At 43.7% G+C, this 22,348-nt stretch overlaps 1 protein-coding gene across 2 annotated transcripts in view; it reads left to right on the top strand.

Annotated features, from left to right (window-relative positions):
- The first annotated feature begins 321 nt into the window (after positions 1-321).
- The window catches only part of LOC121289964 (solute carrier family 2, facilitated glucose transporter member 5-like), a 97,260-nt gene continuing 75,233 nt past the window's right edge, over positions 322-22,348 (top strand). For both annotated transcript variants that reach the window (XM_041209981.1, XM_041209982.1), the window contains exon 1: positions 322-458. In XM_041209981.1, coding sequence (XP_041065915.1) covers positions 408-458 — 51 coding nt within the window. In that variant the 5' untranslated portion in view covers positions 322-407. The remainder of the gene's footprint in view (positions 459-22,348) is intronic.

Here is a 22,348-nt window from a genome sequence, read left to right on the forward strand (position 1 = left end):
ACTGAGTTTGCAGTCTGTGACCTTTTACACAGCACGGGAAATGCTGCAGGTAACTACAGGGGAATCTGGCCAGTTCACCATTCTTGCTAAAGTAAAAGGTTCCTTATGTCTCCGGTCCTGCTGATGCCCCTCATGTGATGCGTGTGATAGTTCCAATGTTCCTGCCCAACTCTGCAGACTGTCTCCGTCACAACAGAACTTGCCAACTCTTAGCTCCCGCCTTCCTCCTGGGAACACGTTGTTGACATCGTGTGTCTGACAGCCCGTTCTTCTCATTGGCCCAAAGCACCATCAATCATCTTGCTGCCCCCGTTTGAAGTTAGGTTGAGGTGGAGGTTTGTGGATTACATGGTTTTGTTTGTTGGGTGTGGGTCTGTTGAATTTGCTGAGTGTCTCTGGCTGGGATCATGGTAGAAGAAGTTTATCTCTCTGACTCCGGCAATGGAAAAATCATCGGGGTAAGATGCCCTCACTTTTGTTTGTTCAAATTCTACTTTAAATAGAAACAAATATATATTTAACAAACTGAGTGCGTTTCCTTTACGTGAAGGTTCTTCATAACTGAGTGCATTTAAAATTTAATAACTCTTTACATACTTAAGATAGTTCTGAATCGAGGACTGTGCAACTTTTGGCTGTTCTGTGTAGCACCTCATAACCAGTAGATAGACTCCACATTCAGAATCTGAAATTGGCTGCCTTTGGCTTAAAGGCTTGAGCACCTCATCTAGGCTGACACTCCAGTGCACTACTGAGGGAGTGAGTGTTGCACTGCTGGAGGTGCCCATCTTTCAAATAAGATGAGGTCATAGCTGCTTGTTCAGATGAAGGTGACTGATCCCATGATACTATTCGAAGAATGGCAGAATTTCTCCCGGTGTCTTGGCCAACATTCCTCCCTCAGTAAACACCACTGGAAAGCCTGACTCCTCAAATCTTGCTGTATTTGCCTAAATAATCGTTGGTGGATTATTGATCAGCCATGATCATATTGAATGACAGAGCAAGCTCGAAAGGCCGAATGACCTACTCCTGCTCCTATTTTCTATGTTTCTATGTTTCATTCAGTAAGATCATGGTTGATCTGATTGTAACATCCCACCTACCCCAATAACCTTTCACCCTCTTGTTAATCAAGAATCTATCTAGCACTGCCTTAAAAATATTCACAGACCCTTGCATTGAAGCTATTAATGTATATAATGTTATGGAAATTATTTTTTTTAAATAGAGGTTTAGTCTGTGTGTGTATCTTAATTGGATTAAAACCAGCTAATCTGGTTGCTTTGATGTGTACTAGTTTTGAGATGTAAGCGAGGTAGAGTGCATTTGCATTTTGTTGAATATAGCATTCAAGAATTCTGGCACCTAGCTAGCAGAGACCGAGCAATGTTTATATTACTAGTAAAATTGGAACTATGAAAGGGGGTTTTATTGTTAGAAGAGATGGAGTTTTAATTTGACTCTCCCCTTTGAAGCACAAAATTAGCAGATATGTTTCGGGCCATTCATAATACTTACCTGATGCATTCTCAGAATCTTCTCCATTTCATTAAAAGGGCAATGACTTTGTGAGACAACGTAAGACGCAGTAGAATGAATGAATGCTGAAGGAATGCAGTGTTCTGGCTTTACTTGTATTGACTGAGTGGAAAGTTTGTCCAATTATATTTTTGTGAAGTTAAAAGCAGCATTTTTGACTCAAAGTCAACCAGTAGACTTTAAACCAGATCGCTTATCGCAGAAGGGTCATATTTACTCGAAGTTTCTCTCTCCACTGTTGCTAGACCTGTTGAGTTTTTCCAGCATTTTCTGTTTTTGTTTCAGATTTCCAGCATCCACAGTATTTTGCTTTTATCGGTTACCATAGAATTTGGAATGTTTATTAGTGAACAAAGAGGAGTTTATCATGTATGGAAAGAACATCTCATGCCACAGTGTTCAAAAGCTTTATCTATAAATATGAAATAGCTAGGAATTAGCTCATTCAGTGTACATCGCAGGGGTTTCAGCTAATTCAAGTGATAGCCTTCTGTCTTGTAAGTCAATAGTTTGCTCCATGGTGGTCAACTCCATGTTAAGCATTGCCTGGTTTGACTCAGGAGCCCCACTCTGGCATGACAGCCTCTGCTGCATTTGCCGCAGCAGAAAACAGTGGGCTGAGAAGATGCACAATTCACTGGCCTCTGTTTTCTCCAGGCCCTCTTCTCAGCCAGCTGAGCTTTTTGTTTCTGCTCATCTCTTTCAATGCCCTTCCAAACAGTCAACCTCCAGGGATCAAGGCTGTCAGCGACCGTCTCCCAGTTGGCTGTGTCAATGTCCGCCATCTTCATATCTCACTTGCAGGTGTCCTTTTAGCGGGGCCATGGACCCCCAGGAGGTCATGACCCAGTGGCCAATTCACCTTATAGAAGGCCTTTGGAGATATGAACTCATCAAACATGAGAAACCAGCACTCCTGCAGTATCTGCATATACTCCTCCATCTCTGCTGGAGGGAGGGGGCAGTGCCCCAGGATATATGTGATGCAAAGATTGTGACCCTTCCCAAGAACAAGGGTGACTACAGCAACTGCAACAACTATCGAGGGATCTCCCTGCTGAGCATCGTGGGGAAAGTATTTGCCTGTGTTGCCCTTGTCAGACTGCACCTACCCCGAATCCCAGAACTGGAAGATCTACAATTGGCACGATATTCTCAGTCCGGCAGCCATTAGAGAAGTGCTGTGAACAAAGGAGACCATTATATATTGTCTTCATTGATCTCACCAAGGCATTGGAGCATGTGAGCAGAGGTAGCCTATTTAAGCTGCTGAAGATAATTGGCTATCCCCTGAAGCTGCTCAATGTGATCTCTTTCCATGACAACATGATGGGTAAGGTCAGCTAAGACGGGGCAACATTGGAACCCTTTGAGATCTGCAGTGCGGTCAAACAGGGTTGTGTTCTGGTACTGAAACTTTTTGACATATACACAAACACAAACACAAAAATTGCTGGAAAAACTCAGCATTTCTGACAGCATCTATGGAGAGGAAGACAGAGTTAACACTTTGAGTCCGCATGACTCTTCATCAGAACTTCATCAGAGTCATGCAGACTCAAAACGTTAACTCTGTCTTCCTCTCCACAGATACTGTCAGACCTGCTGAGTTCTTCCAACAATTGTTGTTTTTATTTCAGATTTCCAGCATCTGCAGTATTTTGCTTTTATTTTGCTTTTACTCTTTGACATATTCTTCTCTTTGCTGCTGGCATTTGCCCTCAGGTCACCTACAGAGGGTGTTTACTTACACACCAGAACTGACTGGAAGCTGTTCAGGCCTTGTTTGCCTGAGATCCAAGACAAAGGTACACCAAGTCCTAATCAGAGAGCTGCTCTAGGCTGACGATGGTCCCAGCTAAAACAGACATTAAACATCTTTGGGTAAAGTGAAGGTATTTTAGTCAAGGTAGTGACTCTGATGCCCTTGATGTGTCCATCTTACTTCACCTAACCCTATAGTTTTAATGGGTTCCTTAGCTTATTCAATCTTTCAGTTTATTCTCCTCTCCTTCATTACCCTTTCTTCTCTTCTGTTTTCCCTCTTGACTCTTCCGCCTCTCCTTTTTCTCTTTTCGTTATTAATTCATGGGATATGGGCATCACTGGCAAGGCCAGCATTTATTGCCCATCCCTAAGTGCCCTTGAGACTGCGTCCTGTGTTCTAGATTCCCCAGCCAGGGGAAACCACCTCTCAGTAACTACCCTGTCAATTCCTTTCAGGATCACACATGCTTCAACAAGGTCGCCTCTGATTCTTACAAATTCCAGAGGGTATAGACCCAATTTACCCAGCTTCATCATATTACAACCCCCACATCCCAGGGACCAATCTAGTGAACCTTCGCTATACTGCCTCCAATGCAATTATATCCTTCCTTAAATATGAAGACCAAAACTGTGCAGTTTTCCAGGGATGGAATTTTATGGCCCCTCCCACCAGTGGGGTTTTCCAGTCACACCAAAGTCAATGAACAGCTCGCTGCATTTTCCAGTCCCGCTCCTGCTGCAAATGGGGCTATAAAATTGCGTCCCAGGTGTGGCCTCATCAAAGCCAGTACAATTGTAGCAAGACTTCTTTATTCTTGGACTCCAATCCCCTGAGAATAAAAGCCTTTTAAAAAATATTCTGTTTCAAATTCACACATTATACCCATTTTATACTCCATCTGCCACATTGTTGCTCACTCACTAAACGCGTCCATATATTTTTTTTTTGATAGTCATGAGATGTGGTCATCGCTGACAAAGCCAGCATTTGTTGCCCATTCCTGAACTGAGGGTGGTTAAGAGTCAACCACATTGCTGTGGGCCTGGAGTCATATGTAGGCCAGACCAGATAAGGACAGTAGATTCCTTCCCTAAAGGGCATTAGTGAATGAATAAGATGGATCAACTGCTTGGTTAAAGAAGACAACAGTCCCTGAAGCTCCAGACCCTGTCCAAAGCAAAGAATGAATGGAAGTTGCTCCGAAGCCACTCTACGTTCTGAAATCGACTGACTGCAAGAGGTCCGACTGAAAAGTAGTGCAAGACTCATCGATTGTTTCGCAGACCAGCGCCGAGAGACCAAACATATAACCCAGACACCATTTCAAGGACCCCATCATCTATGCTTTTCCTTCGAACCATTGACATTTAACCTTTTGGCAGAATTCCTCTATTTTATTATCTTTTTGGTGCGTGTGAGAGTTCAGGTATTCAGAGTAATTATTATACTTTCATGTTTCATACAGTATGTTAATAAGCTTTGGCTTCAGATTGACAAATCTGGTTTTATACTAAACTAATCATTTTGTTGTTTATTGAAGGCATTGAGCAATCATTCTGAGATTCATAGGTAAAGCACATATTTGGCTGTGTAGCTGGCTGGAGAAATCAACATGGAATAGTTGAATTAGAGACTGACAGTGCACTCCTCCCTTCTCTGTGGTGTCATGGTCGCCATTACTGAGACTAGCTTTATATTCCAGCTTTATTAATTGAATGTAAATTCCACCAGCTGCCACGGTGGGATTTGAGCCCATGTTCCCAGAGCATTAACCTGGGCTTCTGGATTACTAGTCCAGTGACCCTTGGCGGCCAACTCCAGCATGATGCTACCACCAAACCTTCCTTTCACCCACCTTGTCAGCATTCTGTAGGGACTGTTCCCTCCGGTACACCCTGGTTCACTCCTCCATCACCCCCAACACCTCAACCCCCTCCCATGGCACCTTTCCATGCAATCGCAGAAGGTGCAACACCTGCCCCTTTACTTCCCCCCTCCTCACCATCCAAGGGCCCAAACACTCCTCTCAAGTGATGCAGCGCTTCACTTGCACTTCCCTCAATTTGGTCTACTGCATTCGCTGCTCCCGATGCGGACTCTTCTGCATTGGAGAAATCAAACGCGGACTGGGTGACAGCTTTGCGGAACACCTTCAGTCTGTCCACAGTTATGCTCTTGAGAAGGTAATGGTAAGCCGCCTTCTTGAACCGCTGCAGTTCATGTGGTGCAGGTATGCCTACTGTGCTGCTAGGGAGGGAGTTCCAGGGTTAACCCAGCCACAGTGAAAGAAACGACGATATATTTCCAAGTCAGGATAGTGTGTGGCTTGGACAGGAACTTCCAAGTGGTGGTGTTCCTATGCATCTGCTGCCCTTGTCTTTCTGGATGGTGGTGATCATGGATTTGAGACTAAGGAGCCTTGGTGAGTTACTGCAGTGCATCTTGTAGATGGTACACACTGTTGCCACTGTGCGTCAGTGGTGGAGGGAGTGAATGTTTGTGGATGGGGTGCTTTGCCCTGGATGGTGTTGAACTTCTTGAGTGTTGCTGGAGCTTCACTTGTCCAGGTGAGTGGAGGGTATTCCATCACACTCCTGACTTGTGCCTTGTTGATGGTGGACAGGCTTTGGGGAGTCAGGCGGAGTTACTCACTGCAGGATTCCTAGCCTCTGACTTGCTCTTGCAACCATAGTATGTTAGCCTTCAGTGACTTATGAACAAAGACACCCAGGTCCCTTTGGACATCAACATTTCACAATCTCTCACTATTTAAGAAATACTCTGTATTTCTGTTTTTCCTATCAAAGTGGATAACTTCACATTTTTCTACATTATATTCCATCTGCCATGTTCTTGCCCACTCTATTAGCCTTTCTAAATGCTCTTGAAGCCTTTTTGCATCCTCCTCCCAACTTTCTCTCCCAACTAGTTTTGTGTCATCAGCAAGCTTGGCAATATTAAATTTGGTCCCTGCATCCAAATCATTGATATAGATTGTGAATATCTGGGGCCTAAGCCTCACTGGTCACCCCACTAGTCACCCCACTAGTCACCGCCTGCTAACCTGAGAATGATCCATATATCCCTACTCTCTGTTTTCCATTCCTTAACCAACACTTCAATCCATGCCAGTATATTTCCCCCAGTCCCATGTACTCTAATTTTGTATACTAACCTGTGTGGGATCTTATCGAAAGCCTTCTGAAAATCCAAATACACCACATCCACTGGTTTCCCCTTATCTGTTCTGCCAGTTACATCCTCAAGAAACTCCAACAGGTTTGTCAAACATGATTTCTTCTTCATAAATCCATGCTAACCCTGTCCAATCCTACCATTATTTTCTAAGTGTCCAGTTATCACATGCTTTAAATAGATTCTAATATTTGCCCTATTGATGTCAGTCTAACAGGTCTCTAAGTTCCTCATTTTCTCTCTCCCTCCTTTCTTAAACATTGGGGTTACATTTTTTACCTTCCAAGTTACAGGAACTATTCCAGAATCTGTACAATTTTGGAAGATGGCTACCAATACATCCACTATCTCTATAGCCACCTCTTTTAACACTAGTTCCCATGATTTCCATTGACCTCAATTTTGCAAGGGATCCTTGATGCCACACTTGGTCAAATGCTGCTTTGATGTCAAGGGCAGTCATTCTCACCTTACCTCTGGAATTCACCTCTTTTGTTTGGATCAAGGGTATAAAGATGTCTGGAGTTGAGTGGGCCTGGCACAACCCAAACTAAGCATCAATGAGCAGGTTATTGGTGAATAAGTGCCACTTGATAGCACTGTCAATGACCCCTTCCATCACTTTGCTGATGATCGAGAATAGACTGATGGGGTGGTAACTGTCTGGGTTAGATTTGTCCTGCTTTTTGTGTACAGGACATACGTGGGCAATTTTCTACATTGCCGGGTAGATGCCAGTGTTGTTGCTGTACTGGAACAGCTTGGCTAGGGGTACAGCAAGTCCTGGAGCACAAGTCTTCAGTACTATTGCCAGAATATTGTCAGGGCCCATAGACTTTGCAGTATCCAGCCTTCAGCCGTTTCTTGATATCACATGGAGTGAATCGAATTGGCTGAAGACTGGCATCTGTGATTGCTGGGGACCTCCGAAGGAGGCCGAGATGGATCATCCACTTGGCACTTCTGGCTGAAGACAGCTGCAAATGCTTTCACCTTATCTTTTGCACTGATGTGCTGGTCTCTCCCATCACTGATGATAGGGATATTTGTGGAGCCTCCTCCTCCAGTGAGTTGTTCAATTGGCCACCACATTCACGACTGGATATGGCAGGACTGCACGGCTTTATCAGATCAGTTGGTTGTATATTGAGGTGCCATCACCTCTGGTGGAAGTGTCATGGAATCATAGAATAGCATAGCATAGAACAGGCCATTCGGCCTAACCAGTCCATGCTGGTGTTTATGCTCCACTTGAGCCTCATTCCATCTTTTCTCATCTAGGTCCATGATCATAACCATCTATTCCCTTCTCCCTCATATACTTGTCTAGTTTCCCCTTAAATGTATCCATACTGTTTGCTTCGACCACTCCCAGTGATAGCGAGTTCCACATTCTCACCATTCTCTGAGTAAACAAGTTTCTACTGAATTTTCCTAGTAGATTTCTTAGTGACTATCTTAATAACTTGCCAGTTCTATCTACTTACCTCCTGCTCGCCGCCTCTCCCACCCCCCCAACCTTCTCACTCACCACTTCCCTCCCCCACCCTCCCATTCACAGCTCCTCTAGCTCTCTCCCTCGCTTTCTCCTTCTCACTGCCCCTCTCCCAAGCCCTTGTTCACTCTGAGGCTTCAGGAGAGGGAAGCGGCGAGTGAGAGGGAGGGCGACTGAACAAGAGAATCAGGAAGGAATGCAGTGAGTGGAAAGGTCAGCAAGCAGGAGAGGAGGGGAGCAGGAGGGTAGGGGAGAGGGAGGATTGGCGAGCGGGAGATAAGTAGAAAGAGTTAGTAAGTTATTAAGTGTTTGTGAGTTAATAATCACTTTAGTAATTGTACACCTGGTGTACTGTGTACCATTATTAATGTGTTTATCATTTATAATCATGTTTTGTGTTTTACGTACCAAGATTGCATTTTGGAGAAATAAATCACAGTGAATCTGTAAATATTTATTAAATTCTACTTGCGGCCTGACTAAAATTTTCCAACATCCCTATTGGCCCCAACTATTTTTTTAGTGAACACCACTGTTCTACACTGTCCGCTCAGGACAGGTACAGCACGGGATTAGATACAGAGAAAGCTCCCTCTACATTGTCCCCATCAAACACTCCCAGGACAGGTACAGCATGGGGGTAGATACAGAGTAAAGCTCCCTCTACACTGTCCCCATCAAACACTCCCAGGACAGGTACAGCACAGGGTTAGATACAGAGTAAAACTCCCCCTACGCTGTCCCCAACAAACTTTGAGCCTGTGCGCTCTTGAATTGGGTTGAAATTGTTAATGGCACGGTGAGTTCTTTATCCATTAATCTGTGTTTCTGATTTTATTTTTTTCTTGTTTCGAAGGATTAAATAGTTTTCTTTATGGAAAAAGTAATTCAAATGCAGAAAGTAAGTTCGTGCTGTGGACACAATTTGCAGATTATGAAAGACGAGTTCTTTAAGGATTAAAGTTGTGTTGGAATGGGAGGGATGGGGAAATGGCAGATGTGGTAAGTAAATTCATCACATCGAGTCAGACAGGGTGTGGAATCTGATAACATATGCGTAGGTCAATAAAGCATCTGTCACACAAGAAACTGAGAGCACAAAATGACTACAGGGAGCCTGGACCAGATGGGATACACCCTAGAATCCCTTGTGGAAAGGAGGGGGGGAATAGCTGAAACTCGGATTAATATTTCACAGAGTCTCGTCACTACCTCAGGGCTGGAGAGTGGCTCCTGAATTCACGAGATTCAACAAATAGGATTGAGCCATGAATCTTGCGATGGCTGATCAGTTAATCAAACATCTGTAGTGAGCGGATGATGGAGTGAGGCATCTGTCTTTCTTTCTCTCCTTTTTTACCCCTTACCTTCCTGCGCAGTACTGTCTGCCTGTCGCTGCCTTGCTGCTCCCTTGCTCTGGTTGTCCTGTACAACTCACCTTTATGGACATTGACATCTGGAGACTGGAACATGATACAATTATCAATCAGCTATTCAACTGGTCACAGGAACTGGAGGAGGCCATTCAGCCCTTTGAGGCTGTTTGCCACTCAATTATAATCATGCCTGGTTTAATGAATCTTATGTATCCCCGAAGAATATCTTACATTTATACAGAGCCTTTAATGTAGTAAAATGTCCCAAGGTGCATCAAACAGGATTTCACACTGAACCACATTAAGGAGATATTAGGGCTGGTGACCAAAAGCTTGGTCAAAGAGGTTGATCTTAATGGGAGAGAGAGGTTTTAAATTCTCATCTGTGTACTCTGATTCCTCCATTGCCTTGCCCCTCCCTCTCTCTATAATTTCCTTCGGCCCTCCTCCAAATTCCTCCAAGTTATCGACACTTTTCTAATTCTGGCCTCTTGTGCACCACCAATTTTAATCAATCCTCCATTGGCGGCTGTACCTTTAGTTGCCTGAGCCCTAAGCTCTGGAATTCCCTCCCTGCACCTCTCCTCCTCTCTGTCATCTTTCAAGATGCTCTATCACCTTATTTGGCTCAGCGTCAAATTTTGTTTGATAATCGCTACTGTGAACTGCCTTTTAATGTTAGAGGCAAGTTGTTACTGTTGAACCACATAAAGGGTGACATGTTGTGATTGGAGTGTTTCCAAAGGACCATCCAGTGTCGGGATGATCTGGACTATTGTATTATTAGAGTGGGACCAGCAGGGGTATATTAGCACAGATTCCTTTGAATGGAGGAACCTCCACCAGTCCTGTGACAATCAAAATAAATTAATTTCACCTCAATTGGCAGGAAACAGTAGGAGGTGAAGGACTATAGCCCAGGTGACACATAACCTGCCTGGTATTCCCACACAATTTCAAATCCTTGTGATAAAGCCAGCCAGAAATGTCCCATTGGGAAATCCATTGGAATTGGTAAATAGGAGCTGAGGAGGTAGCAACATGACAGTTTCAACAACTGGCACAAAAGGACAATTCTGAGCACTAAAATAAGGATTACATTAGATAAGCAGCCCAGAAACAGGCCATTCTGCCCAACCAGCCATGCTGTTGTTTATAAAACAAAAACAAAATTACCTGGAAAAACTCAGCAGGTCTGGCAGCATCGACGGAGAAGAAAAGAGTTGACGTTTCGAGTCCTCCTGACCATTCCACAGTACAGTTCTGTGTAAGAGTCAGGAGGACTTGAAACGTCAACTCTTTTCTTTTCCGCTGATGCTGTCAGACCTGCTGAGTTTTTCCAGGTAATTTTGTTTTTGTTTTGGATTTCCAGCATCCGCAGGTTTTTGTTTTTATGCTGTTGTTTATGCTCCACTTCTGTCTTTTCTCATCGAAATCTCAGTGTAACCCTCCATTCCCTTCTCCCTCATATACTTGTCTAATTTCCCCAAATGCATCAATACTATTCACTTCAACTACTCCCAGTGATAGCAAGTTCCACATTCTCACCACTCTCTGGGTAAAGACGCTTCTCCTGAATTCCCGATTGGATTTCTCTGTGACTATCTTATATTGATGGCCTCTAGTTATGCTCTTCCCCACAAGAGGAAACATTCTCCCTGTATCCACTCGATCAAAACCTTCTAGAATGTTAAAGACCTCGATTAGGTCACCCCTCAGCCTTTTCTCAGAAGAGGAGACCCAACATGTCAAGTCTTTCCTGATATGTATACTCACACATTTCTGATACCTTCATAAGACCATAAGACCATAAAACATAGGAGCAGAAATTAGGCCATTCAGCCCTTCGAGTCTGCTCTGCCATTCAATCATGGCTGACAAGTTTCTCAACCCCATTCTCCCGCCTTCTCCCCGTAACCTTTGATCCCCTTACCAATCAAGAACCTATCTATCTCAGTCTTAAGTATGCTCAATGACCTGGCCTCCACAGCCTTCTGTGGCAATGAATTCCATAGATTCACCACTCTCTGGCTAAAGAAGTTTCTCCTCATCTCTATTCTAAAAGGTCTTCCCGTTGTAAATCTGCTCTGCACTCTCTCCAGTGCCTCTATATCCTTTTTATAATATGACACCCAGTGCTCTAAGTGTGGTCTCACCAAGGTTCAATACAGGTTTAGTGTAACTTCCCAACTTTGCAATTCTGTCCCTCTAGAAATAAAAGCTAGAACTTGATTTGCTTTGTTTACGGCCTTGTGAACCAGTGGAGTAACTTGTAGTGATTGATGTATTTCTTTTCCGAGATCCCTCTGTTCCTCTATCCCACTTAGACTTGCACCTCCCAAGTAATAAGTGACTTCCCTATTCTTCCTCCCAAAATGTACTACCCCACATTTATTGGTGTTGAACTTCATTTATTAATTATTTGCCCATTCTCAAGTTTATTAATGCCCTCCTGTAAGTTGTTGCAGCCCTCCTCAGTGTTGACTATCCCTCTTTGGCCCAATTTGATGTCATCAGCAAATTTAGAAATTATGATTTTGATTCCAAAGTTCAAATCGATAATGTAAATTGTGAACAGCAGTGATCACAGCATTGACCCTCGTGGAACACTTCCCACCTTCTGTCATTCTGCATAACTACCCTCTACTTGTGGAGAGGCAGTGGTGTAGTGGTATTGCCATTAGACTAGTAATCCAGAAACCCAAGGTAATGCTCTGGGGTCCTGGGTTCAAATCCTACCGTAGCAGATGATGGAATTTGAAACTAATAAAAAATCTGGAATTAAAAGTCTAATGATGACTGTGAAACTATTGCCGATTGTCATAAAAACTCATCTGGTTCACTAATGTCCATTAGGGAAGGAAATCTGTTGCCCTGCATGGTCTGGTGTCAATGTGACTCCAGACCCACAGCAATGTGGTTGACTCTTAAATACCCTCTGAACAAGGGTAGTTGGGGATGGACAACAAATGCTGGCCTAGCCAGTGAAGCCCACATCCCATGAGCAAATAAAAAAAAACTCTGCTTTCTGACTTGAAGTTAACAATCCATTCTAACTCCACATTCTCTAACCTTATTCATTAGTCTATTATTAGTCATTTGAAAATCCAGATAAATTACATCACCATTATCTCTGTTAGGGAGGTCTTGTGGTGCAGCGGTAGCATCTCTACCCCAGACGCTCTGTCGTCAAGTCCCACTTCAGGACCTGATGGCTATGGAAGATGTGTTCATAATGTGGCCAGGTTGATTATCAGCCTGTAAATCCTTCCAATAGACCTGATGGCAGGTGGTAAGAACAGGAGAGTTTCCTGGTCAGCCATACTGTAGAAGGCAATGCCAAACCCCTGCAGTGTTTTGCCAAGCATAACCATGGACCAGTCCAATGGAACTCCACCAATGCCCTCTTAGGGCATGGTACCTGAAGGAAGAGAATCTCCCTGTTACCTCCTCAAAAAATTCAATAAGGTTGGTCAAGCAAGAGTTTCCCGTTTGAAATCCATGCTGACAATTCATTATTAGATTTCTCATTTCTATATGTTCTTCTATTCTCTCTTTTTTGAGCAAGGATTCGATTATTTTTCCAACCACTGACATTAAGCTGACTTAGTCTATAATTCCCTGGACATGTTCAGTCCCTCTTCTTAAATATAAGAATTACATTATCCATCCACCAGCCCTCTGCCATGTGTGTAGTCATGCCTCTGTTATCTCTTCCCTGGAACCTTTTAAAATATGTGAATGCAATCCATCTGGACCAGGGACTTTGGGCAGAATTCTTACCTCGATGGGCGGGCTGAACTCCACCACTGAAACAGGGCCTGACGCCATTTTGAGTGGGATGGGCAATTAAGGCCCACCCAGCGGCCTGCCCAACCAGAAGCGCTATGCGCTCCCTGTGCAGGGGTGGAGGGACTCCCCAACTGTCATTGTGCACTCTTTTGCGCATGCGCTTGAAAGGGCGCACTGCTCCCTGAGACAAAGGGAGATCAGTGACATTGTCAAAAACATTAAAAATAGAAGAATATAAAACTTATTAACACGTCCCCCTCATGTGACAATGTCACACAAGATGGGATATGTTAATAATAAACACACAAAATGTATTAAATGTTTAAAAAATGGACATGAAGTTTCATGAATAATCTGGAGCCCGCTGGGTCTCCTGGCCTGCCCACCAGCCTTAAAGTTGGCCGGGCAGGGCGTTTAATAATGTTAATTAGCCTGTCAATGGCCTTAATTGGCCATTGACAGGTCGGCGGGCGGACAGCTGATTTCACTGTCCGCCCGCCTTTGTGAATATTTAAAGGGACCGGGATGATGTTGGGGGTTCCTCCCGACATCATCCCACGACATTTTCCCCTCAGCGAGCGGGCCCCGCCCCAAATTGCCGAGGGGAAGATCCTGGCCTTTATCTTCTTTGTATTTGTTTAATTTATTCAAGACATCCCCTCTTTTCATTTAAATGCATTTAATTCCTTACTCACCTCATCATTCAATGTCGTATTTACCCATCCTATCAACCTTTTGGGATTTCTACTACCCTGATATTAATGGGACAGAAGGACCAGGTGAAGGGGATAAGGGAATGGATACTGGATATAATGTGTACTGGATACTCCCTAACCAAACGTGTTAGAAGCCCAGCAAAGGAAGATTCACGATCTTGTATCGGGGAATGGACCAGAGCAGATAGGTAAAACTAGCGAAGCATCTAGGCAATAGTGACCATAGTATATGCTTTAAAATTATGAAAGAGAAGGACACAAATATGGCAGAAAAACAGGTCAATTGATGGGTGAAAAGTTGGGAATGAAACTTGGAAAATTAAAATGGGCAACAAAACTGGCAAAGAACAATGTAGAACAACAATGGGAAACATTTAAAACGGTGTTTAGAGTGCAGGGAAAATATATTCTGCTATAGGAAAGAACAAAAAAACCACTACCGGGATTCCATGAATGAATAAAGACATAAGGGAACAACTGAGTGTTAGGAAAGAGGCATTAAGTACACAGACAGCAAAGGAGTGCAGGATAAGAGAGAATGCAAAGGGATTAGGAGAGATGTAAAAAAAAACAATTAGGAAGACAAGGAGGAAATACGAAAGTAAATTATCAAGGAATGCAAAACAATACAGTATAATATTTTACAGGCACATCAATAAAAAAGGAAAGCTATGATGGTAATTAGACCATTAAGGGATAGACAGGATACAGATAATGATAGAGATGGCAGAAATATTAAATAATTGTTTCGCTTCAGGACTTGATGGCCATGATCCTGCATGATTAATATTCTGTTTTTTACTCAATCTCTAATTTGTCTGCATAGGAACATAGGAGCAGGAGTAGGCCATTCAGTCCATCGAGCCTGCTCCACCATTCACTATGATCATGGCTGATCATCTGCTTCGATGCCTTTTTCCCAAACTATGCCCATTTCCCTTTATGCCATTGGCATTTAGAAATCTGTCAGTCTCTGCTTTAAACTCTGACTGAGCTTCCACATCCCTCTGGGGTAGAGATTGCCAACGATTCACAACCCTCTGAATAAAAAAAACCTTCTCATCTCGGTCCTAAGTGGCTTCTCCCTAATTTTGAAATTGTGCCCCTTGGTTCTAAGCTCCCCAACCAGGGGAAAACACCTTACCTGCATCTACCCTGCCTACCCCTTTAAGTGTTTTGCAGGTTTCACCGAGATCACGTCTCATATTTCGAAACTGTGGAGAATACAGGCCCAGTTTCCCCAATCTCTCTTCATAGGACAGTCCCACCAACATGAGAACAAGTCTGATGAACCTTTGTTGCACTCGGTAAGGGGATCAAAACTGCACACAGTACTCCAGGTGCGATCTAACCAAGGCTCTATACAATTGAGGCAAGACTTCACTGCTCCTGTACTCAAATCCTCTTGCGTTAAAGGCTAACATACCATTAGCCTGCCTAATTGCTTGCTGCACCTGCATGTTAGCTTTCAGTGACTTATTGACGAGGACACCCAGGTCCCTTTGTACATCTACATTTTCTAATCTCTCATCATTTAAGAAATACCCTGCACATCTGTTCCTCCTACCAAACTCGATAACCTCACATTTTTTCACATTATATTCCATCTGCCATGTTCTTGCCCACTCGTTAAGTCTGTCCAAATCCCCTTGAAAATGTTTTTCAGCTTCCTCACAACACACATTCCCACCTAACTTTGTGTCATCCCTGAACCTGGAAATATTACATTTGGTCCCCGCACCCAAAGCATTGATATATAATGTGAACAGCTGGGGCCCATGTACTGATCCTTGCGGTACCCCACTAGTCACAGCCTGCCAACACAAGAATGACCCGTATATTCCTACTGTCTGTTTTCTGCCTGTTAACCAATCCTTAATCCATGCCAGTATATTACTTCCTACCCCATGGGCTTTAATTTTGCTAATAAACCCCTTGTAGGGATTTTATTGAACGCCTTCTGAAAATCCAAATAAACTATGTTCACCGACTCCCCTTTATCAATTCTGTTAGTAACATCCTCAAAAAGCTCCAACAGATTTGTCAAACATGGTTTCCCACTCATAAGTCCATGTTGCTTATACCAGATATCAGATCATTATTATCCAAGTGCCCATTTATCACATCCTTTATAATAGACTCCAACATTTTCCCTATTACTGATGTCAGGCTAACAGGTCTGTAGTTCCCCATTTTCTCCCTCCCTCCCTTCTTAAATAGCGGGCTGATATTTGCTGTTCCAGAATTTTGGAAGATGATCACCAATGCATCCACTATCTCCACAGCTACTTTCAATGCTCTAGGATTTGAATATCAGGTCCCAGGGAATTATCAACCTTCAGTCCCATTAATTTCTCCAATACAACCTTCTTACTAATACTGATTTCCTTCAATTCTCCGTCCTCCCTAGTCCCTTAGATCTCTAATTCCGGGCGAATTCTTATATCTTCCTCGGCAAAAAGGCCAGGATTTTTCCGGCCCCACCATATTGAGGTCCATCGTGGGGGATGTGATGGGCCAGCCAAAAGCTCCTTGACTTTTGGCGGGATCGGAAGACCCTGGCAGTGGGCAGGGCTGGAAAATCCCAGCCAAAGTCACCATTTAGCTTCTCTGCCATTTCTCTATTCCCTATATAAATTCTCCCAACTCTGCCTGTAATGGTCCCACATTTGTCTTCGCCAATGTTTCATTTTTACATTTGACAAAAGCAAAATACCGTGGATGCTGGAAACCTGAAACAAAAACAGAAAATGCTGGATAAACTCAGCAGGTCCATCAGCATCTGTGGAGAGAGAGAAACAGAGTTAACGTTTCAAGTCTGTATGAGTCCACTCTTGAAGAAGGGTCAGATGGACTCGAAACATTAACTCTGCTTCTCTCTCCACAGATGCTGGTAGACCTGCTGAGTTTTTCCAGCATTTTCTGTTTTTGTTTCTTTTTTACATAACTATAGAAGCTTTTGCAGTCTTTTTATGTCTTTTTGCTAGTTTACATTCATATTCTATTCTCCCTTTCTTTATCAGTTTCTTGATCCTCCTTTGCTGTATTCTAAAATGCTCCCAATCCCCAGGTTTACTACTATTTCTGGCAACTTTAATGGCCTTTTCTTTTAATCTTATACGATCCTTAACTTCCTTTGTTAGCCACACTTGGCTGACTTTTCTTTTTGGGTTTTTGTGCCTTGAAGGAATGTATAATTGCAATTCTTTAAAGACTGTCCATTGACTATATACAGTCATACTTTTTAATATATTTTCTCAATCCATCTCAGCCAATTGCCCCTCATACCTTCATCATTTCTCTTGTTCAGACTTAGCACTCAGTCTTCAGATTGAACTGCATGTCTCTACCACCACTATGAGGATGTCAGTAGACGACACCTATTAGTATGATTCATCCTTTATTATTTATAATGGATTCTATTTTGTCTTGCTGATAGCTGCATCCCATTTTTGTACCGTCATTTTGTTATTCCCAATAAGCCTTTCCAAATATGTTGTAATGTTCAAATCCCAGATTTTTGTGTCGATATTTCTTAAAGCTGCTCCTAATGCATGATTCCCTCCAGCCTCACCTGCTTTATCATAGACACTGTGCACATGGCGGTATACACACTTTTAATTTTTAGTAGGGTTCCTTCCTCATTTATTTTTCAATGACCGTTTTTAGACTTCTCTATAGCATTACTCCTGCACTATAATTTTATTTGTTCCCAAGTATCAATGTCCTCCCTGACTTTATTTTTTTCCAATGCTCTAGCCCTATTTTGTTCACATTTAGGGTGCTTACATTTGTCGTCGATACAGTCCCGGGACAGTGTGGACACTGAAATCAGATACAGTCCCAGGACATTGTGGACATTGAAATCAGATACAGTCCCGGGACAGTGTGGACACTGAAATCAGATACAGTCCCAGGACATTGTGGACACTGAAATCAGATACAGTCCCGGGACAGTGTGGACACTGAAATCAGATACAGTCCCAGGACATTGTGGACACTGAAATCATATACAGTCCCAGGACAGTGTGGACACTGAAATCAGATACAGTCCCGGGACAGTGTGGACACCGAACTCAGATACAGTCCCGGGACAGTGTGGACACCGAACTCAGATACAGTCCCGGGACAGTGTGGACACCGAACTCAGATACAGTCCCGGGACAGTGTGGACACTGAAATCAGATACAGTCCCAGGACATTGTGGACACTGAAATCAGATACAGTGCCAGGACATTGTGGACACTGAAATCAGATATAGTCCCAGGATGGTGTGGACATTGATATCAGATACAATCCCAGGACCGTGTGGACACCGAACTCAGATACAGTCCCGGGACAGTGTGGACACCGAACTCAGATACAGTCCCGGGACAGTGTGGACACTGAAATCAGATACAGTCCCAGGACATTGTGGACACTGAAATCAGATACAGTGCCAGGACATTGTGGACACTGAAATCAGATATAGTCCCAGGATGGTGTGGACATTGATATCAGATACAATCCCAGGACCGTGTGGACACCGAAATCAGATACAGTCCCAGGGCAGTGTGGACACCATAATCAGATACAGTCTCAGGACAGTGAGGAAACTGAAATCAGATATAGTCCCAGGACAGTACTGGACACTGAAGTCAGATATAGTTTCAGGACAATACTGGACACTGAAATCAGATAGAATCCCAGGACAGCGCGAACACTTAAAGCAGATACAGTCTCAGGACAGAACTGGACACTGAAATCAGATACAGTCGCAGGACAGGACTGGACACTGAAATCAGATACAGTTCCAGGACAGTTCTGGACACTGAAATCAGCTGCAGTCTCAGGACAGTACTGGACAGTGAAATCAGATACAGCCTGGAACAGTGTGGACCTTGAAATCAGACACAGTCCCGTGGCAGTGATGGACACTAAAATCAGATGCAGTCCCAGGACAGTAATGGATACTGAAATCAGATACTGTCCCAGGAAAGTACTGGACACTGAAATCAGATACAGTCCCAGGACAGTTCTGGATGCTCAAATCAGATACAGTCTGGAACAGTGTGGGCTGTGAAGTCAGATACAGTCCCAGGACACTGATGGACACTGAAATCAGATACAGTCTCAGGACAGTGAGGACACTGATATCAGATACAGTCCCAGGACAGTACTGGACACAAATCAGATACTGTCTCAGGACAGCAAGGATACTGAAATCGGTTATAGCCTGGGACAGTGTGGACTGTTATATCGGATACAGCCCCAGGAAGGTATGGACACTGAAATCAGATACAGTCTCAGCACAGTGAGGACACTGAGATCAGATACAGTCTAAGGAAAGTCTGAACACTGAAATCAGATACAGTTGTACAATTCTGTGGACACTGAAATCAGATAAGTCCCAGGACAGGACTGGACACTGAAATCAGATACAGCCTGGGACCATGTGGAGTGTGAAATCAGATCCAGTTCCAGGACAGTGTGGATTATCAGGAACCAGGAACTAATTTAAAGAACAAGTCCTCAAAGGTTATAATCTCCGATTTACTACCTGAGCCACATGCAAATTGGCATAGGGACACGAGAATAAGGAAAGTAAACACGTGGCTAAAGGAGTGGTGTGGGAAAGAGGGGTTCCATTTCATGGGGCATAATATTGGAACAGGAGGGATCTGTACTGTTGGGACAGTCTCCACCTGAACCGATCTGGGACCAATGTTCCAGCGAAAAGGATAAGTAGGGCGGTCAACAGGACTTTAAACTAGAAAGTTGGGGGGAAGGGTAAAACTTCAAGAAGTATGATTAATGGGAAACAAAGCAGCAGGTTAGCCTGTGGGGGGGTGGATTCAACTTCATGGAAAATTATGAAAAAACTAAAAAGAAAGGAGAGCCCAGGAGAGGCTATTAAAGTCTCCAGAACACAAAATAGGACAGAGTGTTTGGAAAGGGCTAGGAATCTAACTTCAAGCACATCAGATAAAGGGACAACAATGAGAAAGTGGACAGGAAATACAGGACTGTAGGTGTTGTATCTAAATGCACGCAATATACGAAATAAGGTAAATGAGCTTGTGGCGCAGATTGAAATTGGCAGGTATGATGTGGTGGGCATCACGGAGACATGGCTGCAAGGGGATCAGGACTGGGAGCTAAATATCCAATGATATACATCCTATCGAAAAGATAGGCAGGTTGGCAAAGGGGGTGGGGTTGCTTTGTTAGTAAGAAATGAAATTAAATTGATAGCAAGAAACAACGTAGGGTCAGATGATGTAGAATCTGTGTGGGTAGAGTTGAGGAACCGCAAAGGTAAAAAAACCATAATGGGAGTTATGTACAAGTCTCCGAACAGTAGTCAGGATGTGGGGCACAAGATACACCAGGAGATAGAAAAGGCATATAAGAAAGGCAAGGTTACAGTGATCACGGGGGATTTCAGTATGCAGGTAGACTGGGAAAATCAGGTTGGCAGTGGATCCCAAGAAAAGGAATTTGTGGAATGTCTAAAGATGGCTTTTTGGAGCAGCTTGTGGTGGATCCCACTAGGGAACAGGCAATTCTAGATTTAGTGATGTGTAATGAGGCAGATTTAATAAGGAAGCTTATGGTGAAGGAACCCTTAGGAGGAAGTGACCATAACATGATAGAATTTACCCTGCAGTTTGAGAGGAAAAAGCTGGAATCAGATGTAACGGTATTACAGTTGAATAAAGGCAACTACAGAGGCATGAGGGAGGAGCTGGCCAGAATTGACTGGGAGATGAGCCTAGCAGGAAAGACAGTGGAACAGCAATGGCAGGAGTTTCTGGGAGTAATTTGGGAGACATGGCAAAAATTCATCCCTAGGAAGAAGAAGCATACTAAAGAGAGGACAAGGCAACCATGGCTGACAGGAGAAGTCAGGGACAGCATAAAAGCTAAAGAGAAAGCATACAATGCGGCGAAGAGCAGTGGGAAACCAGGGGATTGGAAAGCCTACAAAGACAAACAGAGGACAACTAAAACAGAAATAAGGAGGGAGAAGATTAAATATGAGGGTAAACTAGCCAGTAATATAAAAGAAGATTGCAACAGTTTTTTTGAGATATATAAAGGGTAAGAGAGAGGCAAAAGTGGACATTGGGCCGCTGGAAAAGTAATAGTGGGGAACAAAGAAACAGCAGAGGAACTGAATAGGTACTTTGTGTCAGTCTTCACGGTGGAAGACATGAGTAACATCACCAAAGTTCAAGAAAGTCGGGGGGCAGAGGTGTGTATGGTGGCCATTACCAAGGAGAAGGTGCAAGGAAAACTGAAAGGTCCGAAGGTAGATAAATCACTTGGACCAGATGGATTACACCCCAGAGTTCTGATCGAGATAGCTGAAGAGATAGTGGAGGCGTTAGTGGTGATCTTTCAGGAATCACTGGAGTCAGAGAGGGTCCCAGAGGATTGGAAAATTGCTAATGTAACCCCCGATGTTTAAGAAGGGAGTGAGGCAAAAGACAGGAAATTATAGGCTGATTAGCCTGACCTCGGTCGTTGGTAAGATTTTAGAGTCCATTATTAAGGATGAGATTTCAGAATACTTGGAAGTGCATGGTAAAGTAGGGCAAAGTCAGCATGGTTTCATCAAGGGGAGGTGATGCCTGACAAATCTGCTAGAATTCTTTGAGGAGGTAACGAGTAGGTTAGACAAAGGAGAGCCAATGGATGTTATCTACATGGACTTCCAAAAGGCCTTTGACAAGGTGCCGCACAGGAGGCTGCTCAGTAAGATTAGAGCCCATGGTATTAGAGGCAAGGTACTAGCATGGATAGAAGATTGGCTGTCTGGCAGGAGGCAGAGAGTGGGGATAAGGGGGTCCTTCTCAGGATGGCAGCCGGTGACTAGTGAAGTTCTGCAGGGGTCAGTGTTGGGACCACAACTTTTCACTTTATACATTAATGATCTAGATGAAGGAACTGAGGGCATCCTGACAAAGTTTGTAGATGCTACAAAGATAGGTGGAGAGACAGGTAGTATTGAGGAGGCGGGGAGGCTGCAGAAGGATTTGGACAGGTTAGGAGAATGGGCAAAGAAGTGGCAGATGGAATACAACGTGGGGAAATGCACTTTGGTAGGAAGAATAGAGGCATAGACTATTTTCTAAATGGGGAGAGAATTCAGAAATCTGGAGTGCAAAGGGACTTGGGAGTCCTAGTCCAGGATTCTCTTAAGGTTAACTTGCAGGTTGAGTCGGTAGTTAGGAAGGCAAATGCAATGTTGGCATTTATTTCGAGAGGACTAGAATATAAAAGCAGGGATGTGCTGCTGAGGCTTTATAAGGCTCTGGTCAGACCACATTTAGAATATTGTGAGCAATTTTGGGCCCCGTATCTCAGGAAGGATGTGTTGGCCCTGGAGAGGGTCCAGAGGAGGTTCACGAGAAGAATCCCAGGAATGAAAGGCTTAACATATGAGGAACGTTTGAGGACTCTGGGTCCATACTCG

The sequence above is a fragment of the Carcharodon carcharias genome, chromosome 17 (genome assembly GCF_017639515.1).
Source record: "Carcharodon carcharias isolate sCarCar2 chromosome 17, sCarCar2.pri, whole genome shotgun sequence".
In the NCBI taxonomy this organism is placed as follows: domain Eukaryota; kingdom Metazoa; phylum Chordata; class Chondrichthyes; order Lamniformes; family Lamnidae; genus Carcharodon; species Carcharodon carcharias.